At 43.6% G+C, this 13140-nt stretch overlaps 1 protein-coding gene across 4 annotated transcripts in view; it reads left to right on the top strand.

Annotated features, from left to right (window-relative positions):
* Positions 1-13140, top strand: part of EVL (Enah/Vasp-like) — a 172445-nt gene that overhangs the window by 117245 nt on the left and 42060 nt on the right. For all 4 annotated transcript variants that reach the window (XM_032134984.2, XM_032134985.2, XM_032134982.2 and 1 more), the window contains exon 3: positions 8648-8825. In XM_032134984.2, coding sequence (XP_031990875.1) covers positions 8648-8825 — 178 coding nt within the window. The remainder of the gene's footprint in view (positions 1-8647; positions 8826-13140) is intronic.

The following is a 13140-nucleotide window of genomic DNA, read 5'->3' as shown; positions in this document are numbered from 1 at the left end:
ATGCACCCCTTAATGATGGGGATACATTCTGAGAAATGCGCCCCTGGGGGATTTTGTTGTCACGTGAGTGTGCTCACACAAACCTAGATGGTACAGCCTACTACACACCTAGGCTGTATGGTATAGCCTGTTGCTCCTAGGCTACAAACCCGTACAGCATGTTACTGTACCGAATACTGGGGCAGTTGTAACACAGTGGTATTTGTGTGTGTAAACATACGTGAGCATAGAAAAAGTATAGTAAAAATACCGTACTGTAGTCTTATGGGACCACCATCATATATGCAGTCTGTTGTTGACCAAAACATCATTATGTGGTCCATGATTGTATTTGGAGTTGCAAGACCTTCCTTTAAAAGAAGAGGAAAGGCACTCCTACACTCCCCAGAATAAAACTTGTGTAAACGTTGTAATTATGGGCTCCTATGCAAAAAGTATGACATTTTAAAATGTTAATCCTTCAGCAAGTGTCCAGATCAGTCCTGCCAAACCTTGGAGAATTATTTTTAAAATAAAGCTGATAAGGAGATCCCAACGAGGCCTCCAAAAACAAAAAGTTGAAAGTAAAAAATTGGAAAAAGATAAACCTTACAAACACTAAAAGAAATTGATGTGGCTATGTTAATATCAGACAAAGTAGATTTTAAGGCAGTAATTATTCCTAAAGATAATGACAGGCCTTTTAATGATAAAAGGGCAATTGAAAAAGAAGTCATAGCATCCCTACATTTGTATGAACCCATTCATATATCTTCAAAACACATAAAGCAAAAATCTAAAGGGAGAAGAGACAAATTCAGAAGCATAGTTGGAGATTCTAATCATACCTCCAAGCTACTGATTGAATAAAGAAATAGAAATAAGTAAAGACAGAAAACTTGAATAACATTATTAACCAACTTGAGCTAATTTACATTTGTAGAAACTATAGCTAACAACTGTACGATGCATAGTCTTCTCAAGTAAACATAAAACATTTACCAAAATAGACCATATGCTGGGCCATAAAGCAAGTGTCAAGTTAAAAAGGATGGAACTCATACAGAGTATGTTCTTTGACCACAGAGGAATTAAACCAGAAATTAGTAACAGAGGGTAACTTTTAAAATCTCCAAATGTTTGGAAAGTAAGTGGTCTAATACTGGATGAACCATGAGACAGAAAAGAAATCACAGTGTAAACTAGAAAATATTTTGAACTGAACAGTAATGACAATATAACATAGCAATACTTGTGGGATGCAGATAGAACAGTACATATGAGCTGGGCGCAGTGGCTCATGCCTGTAATCCCAACGTTTTGGGAGGCCAAGGAGGGAGGACCACCTGAGGCCAGGAGTTTGAGACCATCCTGGTCAATATAGCAGGATTCCACCTCTACCAACAAAAATTTTTTTAATTAACTGGGTATGGTGGCATGTGCCTATAGTCCCTGCTACTCAGGAGGCTGAAGCTGGAGGATCACTTGAGCCCAGGAGTTTGAGGCTGCAGTGAGCCATGGTGGTACTACTGCACTCCAGCCTGGATGACAGAGTGATACCTTGTCTCAAAAAAAAAAAGCCCCAAAAAGTACATATGGGGAAATATTAGAAAAAGAAGAGTATTTGAAAATCAGTGATCTGTGCCACTATCTCAAGAAGGTAGAAGAAAAATGAAAGCAAATTAAACCCAACAAAAGTAGAAGGAAGGAAAAAATAAAAACTAATGAACTAGAAAGCAGATATATGATAGAGAAACACAAAATTTCGCAGTTTTTTTGAAGGAGAAAGTTGGTTCTTTGAAAAATAAAATAAAATGTAATAAACCTCTATTGAGAGTGAGAAAGAGAAAACACAAATTGCCAATATAATGAATGAAAGGGGAAATCACTACAGATCCTATAAACATTAAAAACATAGAATAACGTTAGTAATAACCTTATGCCAGTAAACTTGACAGCTTAGATAAGATGGACATATTCCTTGAAAAACATAAAGAAGAAACAATATGCCATTCTTACATTACTCCTTCAGAGACGAGAGAAGCAAAGCCCGCTTCCTATAGTGTCTTATAACCATGCTCTGTAACCATGATACAAAAACTGCACAAGAACCTTACAAGAAAAGAAAATTACAAGCCATTATTTCTAATGAACAATAATGCAGTAAGCAAGCCTGAACAAAAGGTTAATGACTTGAATCTAATAATGTATTAAAAAGAAAATTTTGACAAATAAGATTTATTCCAGGAATGCAAGATTAATTTAATGGAATAAAGCTGAAAAACCGTAAGGTCATCTCACAGATATAGAAAAAGCATTTGGTAAAATTCAGTATCCCTTCATGATAAAAACTGAGGAAACTAGGAATTAAAAGTATAAAAGTGATTTATTTAATCAGATAAAGGGTATCCACAAACAACAACAAAACAAAAACTATAGCTGACGTCATACTCAGTATCCCACTTTCCCCCTGAATTCAGGAACAAGACAAGAATGTTCACTCTCACCTCTTTGATATAGCAGTTGGAAAGGAAGAAGCAAAACCATCTTGCATCGCAGATGACTTAATAGTGTATGTGGAAAATGTGAAAGTAGCTACAAACTATTATAGTAATATAATAATATATACTAATATAATTATATTAAGTGAATTTGGCATGGTCACTGGATAGAAGATTGTGATATTATCATATATGTATTAGTTTTCATCCACACTTCCCAGCTGGTAGCTCCCAGAGCCCTTATTAGAATGTCGGCGTGCTGCCAGCCTCAGAAAACAAGAGTCTCTCTCTGATTTTCTCCTTCCCTCCTTTCACCTGCCCCTTTTCTCCCCAAGGCAGGAATCGTCCCCTGCTTTTCTGATTGGAAGCTGGTCTTAACGAAATTCCCTGACCTACCTGTCTGATTGTAGGTGCTAAGACCCTCATTTCAGAATGGGTTCTGCCCCATACCCTAGAGGAAGGAATGCTACAGAGAGGCCGAGGAGAATCTGAATCAACAGTCCTTGCTGGGTTTCCCCACTCCATCTGTTAATGTGAGATCATACCCTTTTTGTCCAATCACATTTCTATACAGTGGTCAATCGTACCCATCCAGTGAAGTCTCCACAAAAGGACCAAAAAGGCAGAGTTGGGAGAGCTTGCAGAGAGCTGACCTGGTGGAGGTTCCTGGAGGGGGCATGCCTAGGGAGGGCGGAGGAGCTCCATCATCTTCCCACATCCTTTGCCCTGTGCGTCTCTCATCTGCCCGCTCATCTGTAGCCTTTGTTTGCCCTTTATTAAGAAACCCGTAAACCTAGGTAAACTGTTTCCCTGAGTTTTGTGAGCGTGCCAGCAAATTCATCAGACCCAAGGCAGGGGTCATGATAACCCTGATTTATAGCCCGTGGGTCAGAAGCACAAGTCACAACCTGCACTTGCGACTGGCATCTGAAGTTGGGGTAGTCTTGTGGGATTCAGCCCTCAACCTGTGGAACCTGTTGCTGTCTCCAGGTACATAACGTCAGAATTGTAGAGGACACTTGACGTCTACTTGAGAATCTGCAGAATTGCTTGCTTGTTGTGTGAGAGTAGAGAATAGAGGCTGGGTGCAGTGGCTCTTGACTGTATGAGTGTACAGCACTTTGGGAGGCTGAGGCAGGAGGATCACTTGAGCCCAGGAGTTCAAGACCAGCCTGGGCAACGTAGCAAGACCTTGTCTCTACAAATAAAAAAGTTTTAAATTAGCTAGGCATGGTGGCACACACCTATGTCCCAGCTACTTGGGAGGCTGAGTCAGGAGGATCCCTTGAGCCCGGGAGTTTGAGGCTGCAGTGAGCCATGACCATGCCAGTGCACTCCAGCATGGGTGACAAAATGAGACCCCATCTCATTCTGGGGTCTCGAAAAGGAAAAACACTTTAGTTTTTCTTATATCCTTACAAGTACCTATGTCCACTAAACGATATATATGAAAATGTTCATAACAGTTGTATTCATAACAGCCAAGAATGCAAAACTACCCATGTCTATCAGCAGGAGAATGGAGAAGTTGTGGTTAAAAAAATGGAATACTGTGTAGCAGTCAGTAAGAATTCAGCCAGACTCAGTGGTTCACACCCATAATCCCAACACTTTGGGAGACCAAGGCGGGCGGATCACCTGAGGTCAGGGGTTCAAGACCAGCCTGGCCAACATGGTGAAACCCCATCAATACTAAAAATACAAAAATTAGCCAGGTGTGGTGGCGGGCACCTGTAATCCCAGCTACTTGGGAGGCTGAGGCAGGAGAATCGCTTGAACCCAGGAGGCAGGGTTGCAGTGAGCTGAGATTGTACTATTACACTCCAGCCTGGGTGACAGGAGCAAAACTCCATCTCAAAAAAAAAAAAAAAAAAAGAATGAAATATGGATATATGCAATAACATGGTGAATCTCATAAACATTGTGTTCAGGGAAATAAGCCAGAAACAAAAGAGTACATGCCGTATACCACAGGAGTCCGTTTCTATGTACCTTAAGAACAGACATATTTTGCCAATGGTGCTAGAAATAAGAAACATGGTTATCTCTACAAGTGAGTGTTGGGTGATGGGTACTAAATGAAGCAGCCTCACCCAAAAGTGGACTTGCAAAAACGCACGTGTTCAGTTGGATCCTTTGACTCACTCTAAGCAGAGTAAACAAAGAGGTGGAACCATTAGGTACTGAGATTTTAGCTGTTGGCTGGTCAGATCTGACAGTTTAAACACTGGCCACCTCAACAGATGGTCAAGTGACATTGGCCTTGTGTCGCCGCACATACATCCAAAACACATTGCACTGGACTCTCCTGTTTTAGAAGTCAATTTTCAAATAATAAATACAAATTTTGTAATGGTCATGTCTCTCTAGCCGTTTGGCTTACAGGGATATATCCTGTAGAAATACATCTTCACAAGAATATTCAGTGCAGTATTACTGATAATATTATCTTCATCTTACGTATGAGGAAACTGATATGAGCAACTTGTCTAAGGTTATACAACTGAAAAGTAATAAAGCCAGGGTTTTAATGCAGAACCCTCTGACGTAAAACCTCTGCTCATTACTTGTACCTAGTATGCTTGTCTTCAAAGCAATCATAGACCGTTGGGGGCTGTGTGTAGACACCAAACAGCAGCAGTTGGTGAGCAGCCTTTGCACCGCAGTTGTAGATAGAACAGAAACGGCAGGGCCGGGGTATTCTGGATTAGGCATCAGCTGCCCCTCAATTCTCATTTCCCCCCAAGAGCCACTTTGAGATTTGGAAAAAAAAAAAATTCTCACTCACCTTAAGTTCCTCTCTAAGAATGTAGCCAACCAGAGAGTTCAAATCATAGGGTTCTAGGCCAGGCCCAGTGGCTCATGCCTGTAATCCCAGCACTTTGGGAGGCCAAGGCGGGAGGATTACTTGAGGTCAGGAGTTCGAGACAGCCTGGTCAACATGGCGAAACCCTGACTCTACTTAAAAAAAAAAAAAATCAGATGGGGCATGGTGGCCTGTACCTGTAGTCCCAGCTACTCGGGAGGCTGAGACAGGAGGATCACTTGAACCCAGGAGGTGGAGGCTGCAGTGAGCCAAGATCGCGCCACTGCACTCCAGCCTGGGTGACAGAGCAAGACTCCATCTTAAGAAACCATACTATGGGCCGGGCACGGTGGCTCACACCTGTAATCCCAGCACTTTGGGAGGCCGAGGCCGGCAGATCGCGAGGTCAGGAGATTGAGACCATCCCGGCTAACACAGTGAAGCCCCGTCTCTACTAAAAATACAAAAAATCAGCCGGGCATGGTGGCGGGCGCCTGTACTCCCAGCTACTCGGGAGGCTGAGGCAGGAGAATGGCGTGAACCCATTCAGTGAGCCAAGATTGTGCCACTGCACTGCAGCCTGGGCAACAGAGCAAGACTCCGTCTCAAAAAAAAAGAAAAAAACATGCTAAAGGCCAGGTGCGGTGGCTCGCACCTGTAATCCCAGCACTTTGGGAAGCTGAGGTGGGTGGATCATGAGGTCAGGAGATCGAGACCATCCTGGCTAACACGGTGAAAACCCGTCTCTACTGAAAACACAAAAAAATTAGCTGGGCATGGTGGCAGGCACCTATAGTTCCAGCTACTCAGGAGGTTGAGGCAGGAGAAACGTTTGAACCCAGGAGGCAGAGGTTGCAGTGAGCCAAGATCGTGCCACTGCACTCCAGCCTGGGCGACAGAGCGAGACTCCGTCTAAAAACACAAAACAAAACAAAACAAAAACCATACTAAAAATTTTTTTTTTTTAAATCAAGTTAAATCATAGGGTTCTAAATTTCATTTCCCCAGAATATCTCCTCAAATATCTGGAGACAGTAGTCATGAGACACTAAAGCATATTTTATCTTGCTTCAGTATCTCTTAACCATTCCTGATATAAGGTGGTTTCGAGACCTTCTTCAATTTTTAAAGCATTATCCTCTGGCTTGCTTTAGTTTGCTACTGTCCAATGCAACACCAAAATGAAAACAAAAAAAACTTGAACACAGAACTTCTGATAGGGACTTACCAGGGCAGAATGTAGCAGGTTCTTCTCTTCCCTCATGCTGGTCACTGTACCACTATTAATGTGTCCTATAATCTAAAGAGCTGTTTTAACAACAGTTAACTTTGCTAGTTCTTATTATTTGGTAGTTATCAGTTACTAGTTATTATTTGCTAGTTCTTATTAGTCCTTTTTCTGATGACCTATAACTAAACCTAGTCACCCCCAGTCCAGTTCTTTTGGTTTAGCTGTATATGCATGTGAATCTATACTCCTGGCACAAAGAACAAAAAATAGAGAACTACCCTGGAACTTGTGTGTAGATGTTGGCCAAAATATGTGCCTGTCAATATGTAACAATTAAGTTGTGAAACAATTACGGGTGTTGTTGTTGTTGTTGTTGTTGTTGTTTGAGACAGTCTGGCTCTGTCCCCCAGGCTGAAGTGCAGTGACTCAATCTTGGCTCACTGCAACCTCCACCTCCTGGGTTCAAGCGATTCTTGTGCCTCAGCCTCCCAAGTAGCTGGGACTACAGGCACCCACCACCATTCTCGGCTAATTTTTGTATTTTTAGTAAAGACGGGGTTTTGCCATATTGGCCAGGCTGATCTTGAACTTCTGACCTCAGGTGATCCGCCCACCTTGGCCTCCCAAAGTCCTGGGATTACAGGTGTGAGCCACCATGCCCGGCCTCAATTACGTTTCTTTAGCTGATTTAGTGTACTATGTGTGTATCTCCCCTTTCCCTGCCTCTGCCTGTCATAGGAAGACCCAAGCCCACCTTCCACCCAAGACTTGGGAAGCAGCTTTTCTGGATGTCACTCATGTTTGCTGTCCTCTGGCTCTACCTTACCCAGCAGCACAGCAGTGTGGAGCAATAGAGGAAAGTGATACATCAGCATAGAGAGAGTTATCCCCAACCTCGGATCACACAGTCCTTGCAACCTCAAAGCCAGACAAAATCTGAGAAATCACCTTGTACTTCTAAAGCAAAATCCTTTCCATGGTGTCTCTAAGAGCTGGCCCTCCGGCCTCATCCACACTCTGCTTGCATAACTTCCATTCGTAGAGATCTTCATACTTCTCCATTCAGTCACTTGCAGCCTACCTTGTGCCAGGAGCTGTGTCAGTTACTTTCTCATATATAATTTAATCCTCACAACACACTGTGAGGGTGCCATGCCATAGCCATATCACGTTCTTCTCCATTTGACAGACCAGAAAACAGATCATTCATAAGTGTCGTGATGTTAGATCATGTGGCTCCAAGCTAGAAGGGGTGGGAAGCAGAATGAGGGCTCCAGCCCCAGCATCTTTTCCTCCAGGGCACGACTTAGGAATATAGTCTTAAAGTACTTTGAAAGAATCCTTTTTTAAATGCCTAAAAGTGCAGAAGTTTAGAGGTCAGGCAGACCTGATGTTGAATCCCCTGGCAGCTTGTAAGCACCTGAATGTCTGGATTCTGTCGTCTCTGTATCCTTCCCTACTGGGCCTGGCATTGCTCCTGGCAGTCAGTTGATGCTTTTTGATTGAGTAATAAGATATGAATAATGCTGTATACATGTGTGGTACATAAACTTTCCCAAGTTATTATTTTGACACATAGCCCACTTATTAATGCATTCAAAGTACTAGACACTATGCAGAGGGCTATAGGAGGCGTAAATATGAATTATAGAAGACTTGCCCTTAGGAGCTTTATATCTAGAAGGTAAGCTATAAATAAGATATAGATAAGATACATATCACAATGTGATCTTCGCAGTAACCCCATTGGATTGGTAAAGCCAGAATTATTATCCCCATCTTATAAGTGGAGAAACTGAGCCCCAGCGAAGTGCAGTGACTGCCATGAGTGGAGTGGCTGAGAGGCAGGGCCAAACCAGAGCCAGGGAACCTGCCTCCCAGCTCAGCTGTTCATCTGGAGGTTGTAACTACATAGCATTATTAGTTAAAGGCAAGAACAGGTTTTGCAAACCCTCACTGTTCTATAGTTTATGGTCTGAAAATCTACTTGATACTGCCTTTCCTGTCTTCAAACCCCATCCCCATCTTCCTGTCCTCTCAAGGATACAGTATACTTGCTCCATCACAGCACCCTCCAGCTCACTTACATTTTATTTATTTACATGTATTTCTCTCTCCTTTCTCCTCCAGGTTGTGATCAATTATTCAATCGTGAAAGGGCTGAAGTACAATCAGGCCACACCAACCTTCCACCAGTGGCGAGATGCCCGCCAGGTCTATGGCTTAAACTTTGCAAGTAAAGAAGAGGCGACCACGTTCTCCAATGCAATGCTGTTTGCCCTGAACATCATGAATTCCCAAGAAGGAGGTAAGTAGGGCTTTGTCTTGGCCTGATGCCGAGACCCTCTCTTGTTCTACCTGTGCCCTCCCACAGCTCTGGCTCTCCGGGTATCCTAGCACTGTCACTGCATTGAGCTGAGGTTGCATGTGTTCTCAGAGAAACCTACTGCCTGCCTCTAGATTTAGAGATATTAACAATTCAGAGGAGGAGAGAATGGAGTTTGTATCTCTTTGTCACTTGTGAGATATAGATTTGTACAGATGTGTCCCTGAAGCCACATATCCAGATCTATTTTAAACTTGCCATCCTGTTTCCATATTCCAGAACAAACATTCGAGAGAGATGGGAGAAAACAATCAAGAATTTATTTTTGAATTTAATTATTCATTCATATGTTTAACAAAGGTTTATTAAATACTTACTGAGGGCAAGAAACTGTGTAGGCAAAATAGATAAGAATTGAACAGCGGTGTTCCCCTCAAGGCACTTAGTTTTTCCAGGTAGACAGGTTCATAAACAGCTAACTGGAATGTACTGCAGTAAGTGTTTAAATAAAGGTACATGCAAGGTACTTAGGGACCACAGAATAGGATGTAAGTAACTGCCCTTCAGAGCTGCCAAGGGAGACTTCCACAGTGGTGGTGCCGTCTGAGCCGGAGTTCTGGGTGAGCAGTTCACAGGCAGAGGCAGGAGTGGGCATCACAGGCCAGAAAAGCAGCAAAGGCAGATGGGCCTGAGTGAGCCCGCACATGCTGGGAAGAGGGCGATGCAGCATTTCTGGGGCCCGGAGTGCAGATAGGAAAGAGATTGGAAATGAAATTGGAAAGGCACTGGGGCTTGCACAGTGAAAGGCCCCAAATACCTGGAAGACTTCGGGCTGGCTTGATCCTTAAGGTAGACTGTGGGAGAGGGGCTAGCAAAAAGTTTCTCAGCAGGGCAGTTAAGGCAAAGAAGCAAAATTACATGTGGCTTTTATTGGACATTTGCAGTGGTAGCTTCGGAGGGAGAAACAAGGCTTTCCCAGGATGGGTGTCTTGATTGCCTGGGTTATGGTCCTGCCATTGGCTGGAGAGCCTACCTTGGGAGAACTTGGTAGTTAAGAACCAGGCATGGAGTCACACTGGTCAGTTTGAGTCCTGGTTCTGACATATGCTAGCAGAGGAACTCTTGAGCAAGTTACTGAATGTTTTTGTGCCTCAGTTTCCTTACCTATAAAATCGGGGGATATAGGGTTGTTTTTACATTTAAATGAACTAGAATGTAAAATGTTTCTCAGGTTGCCTGGCCTAGTAACAACTCTATTAGCATTTGTGAGTATTACTACGATCATTATTGTTGCTGCTGCTGTTACTGCTACCAGAATTGAGGTGGGAAATGAAGAGACATAGTACTCAGAACCTGGAGGGCTGTGGTATTTAAATATCTACTGGGGCCAGGCGCGGTGGCTCAGGCCTATAATCCTGACAGTTGGAAAGACCAAGGCAGAAGGATCACTTGAGATTTGGAGTTCAAGACCAACCTGGGCAATATAGCAAGACCCTGTCTCTACAAAAAAAAAAAAAGAAAAAGTGTGTACTGGGCCTGATATATTGGAGCTTTAGGACCCAGTTTAAGTACTAGAAGATCTGGGCATTGTGGTGCATGCCTGCAATTCACGAGGCTGAGGTAGAAGAATCACTTGAGTCCAAGAGTTCGAGTCCAGCCTGGACAACATAGTGAGAGCCTGTCTCTTACACACACACACACACACACACACACACACACACACACATACACACACACACTCTCTCTAGGAGAGTTTTGTGGTTTTTTAAGTAAATAAAGAACATGTTTTGAACATGCTTCCCATGGATCATGCATAGAGCAGTTACTTGGAGCTTTCCCTATCTTGACAATGCTCCAAAGTTCATGGACTTTCTGCCTAGTACTTGGATAGCATGGTACGGAAGCATCTTAACCATGGCAGTGTTGAGTGATGAGCACAGGGCCTGAGGCATCGTAAGCACCCAGCAAATGTTTACTTAACTGTCTGTTTCCACCCAAGAGCCTTGAGGTGAATTTAACATTTCTGTCTGAACTTACCTCGCCTGCCTCCAGGATGTGGAAGTTAAGGTTTTTTTTTTGTTTTTGTTTTTTGTATTTTAGTGGAGACAGAGTTTCACTATGTTGGCCAGGATGGTCTTGATCTGCTGACCTCATAATCCGCATGCCTTGGCCTCCCAAAGTGCTGGGATTACAGGCGTGAGCCACTGTGCCCAGCCCAGCTTTATTTTACCTGTACATGCAGATACTAGTAGTTTTTATTTAATTTAAGCACTTGCTCTGAAAGTGCTTTTTTTTTTGCCCTCAAGGTAGGTTTATTTTACTTGTACATGCAGATACCTTGGGGGCAAAAAAAAAAAAAAGCACTTTCAGAGCAAGTGCTTAAATTAAATAAAAACTAGTTATTTTATTAAATTCACCAGAGAATCACAGGTAAATCAGTTAATCCTGCCCTATTTTCAGATAAGAAAGCCATGCCCCATTATGAGGAAATAACCTCTCGGTGTCAGATAGTAAGATCCAGAACCTGACCTCCTACATCCCCTGGTGTTGAATGAGTGTCTTGTTGAGGCGGGGGTGGGAGACATCAGCTAGTTTGGATGTGTGCATACAATGTGAGAGTGCCCCAATTTGAAGCTTTCATGAGGAGGAACAGTTAGTTGTCCATTCTGGTTCAGCTGGTAGTGGCCTCCTTTGCATGGACTGCAGGTCCCGCAGCCCACTGACGAATAAGCTTTTGCTTCAGCCGAGGTCCAAGCCTACTGACAATACCATGCGCAGATACGCAGATGCAACTTGATGAACTGTTACACACGTGTGTGCGCGGTTCCCAGTGCCAGACCGAGAAAGAAAATGTAGTCAGCACCAAAAGGCCCCTCCCCGCAGTCCCTGCACTTAAGAATAGATACAAAGTCCAGTTTTGTTTTTGTTTTTGAGCGTCATGTAAATGAAATCATACAGTGTGTATGATTAGCTTGGCTTGTTGGCATGTGTCTGTATTCTCAACTACTTGGGAGGCTGAGGTGGGAGGATTGCTTGAGCCCAGGAGGCAGAGGTTGCAGTGAGCCAAGATTGCACCACTGCACTCCAGCCTGTGTGACAGAGCAAGAGTCTGTCTCAAAAAAAAAAAAGGAAGTATGAACCTTCCAACATTTATGTGGCTAAGGTACTCTGCTGAGGACCATGCAAAGATGTGCCATAATGTAAGCACCATCTACTTTTAAACATGTTGGTTGTCCCCATTTTCCATGATTACCCTCATGTGGTAGAGGGCATTCTTGTATTTTTATGTGTATGTGTACTTTGTATCTCATGTGTCCATATTCTCATGCTTGTCCAGTTATTTTCCTTGGGCATGTTTCTGTGTCAAACAATATATGTGCTTTTCAAGTTTTGGGTCCGGGCATGGTGGCTCATGCCTGTAATCCCAGCACTTTGGGAGGCGGAGGTGGGCAGATCACCTGAGGTCAGGAGTTTGAGACCAGCCTTGCCAACCTCGTCTCTACTAAAAAGACAAAATTAGGCCGGGCGCGGTAGCTCACACCTGTAATCCCAATACCTGGGGAGGCCGAGGCAGGCAGATCACCTGAGGTCGAGAGTTCAAGACCAGCCTGACAAACATAGAGAAACCCCATCTCTACTAAAAATATAAAATTAGGCAGACATGGTGGCGCATGCCCGTAATCCCAGTTACTCGGGAGGCTGAGGCAGGAGAATCGCTTGAACCCAGGGGGTGGGGTTATGGTGAGCTGAGATCGCGCCATTGCACTCCACTCTGGGCAATAAGAGCGAAACTCCGTCTCAAAGAAAGTTAGCTGGGTGTGGTGATGCATGCCTATAATTCCAGCTACTCCGGAGGCTGAGGCAGGAGAATCACTTGAACCCAGGAGGCAGAGGTTGCAGTGAGCCGAGATTGCACCATTATGCTCCAGCCTGGGCAACAAGAGTGAAACTCCGTCTCAAAAAATAAGTAAAAATTAGAAAATAAAGTTTTGGGAAGTCTCGCTGAATGCCTTCTAGCATGAATATCCTGGTTTACACGCTGTCCAGCACAAGACAGTTGCCCACTCCTCAGACTTCATAATTCATAAGCACTAGGCATTAGTGCTCTCATTAATCTTTGTAAACACAAGAGAAGGGAAAACATTTTTATTTGCATTTTTCTTTTTTTGGGAGGATGGAGTCTCGCTCTGTTGCTCAGGCTGGAGTGCAGTGGCACTATCTCGGCTTATTGCAACCTCTGCCTCCTGGGTTCAAGTGATTCCCTTGCCTCAGCCTCCTGAGAAGCTGTGACTACAGG

Source organism: Hylobates moloch, unplaced genomic scaffold (genome assembly GCF_009828535.3).
Source record: "Hylobates moloch isolate HMO894 unplaced genomic scaffold, HMol_V3 SCAFFOLD_16, whole genome shotgun sequence".
Lineage (NCBI taxonomy): Eukaryota > Metazoa > Chordata > Mammalia > Primates > Hylobatidae > Hylobates > Hylobates moloch.
The sequence above is the reverse complement of the archived record's forward strand: the minus strand, read 5'-3'. Positions and strand labels throughout refer to the sequence as shown.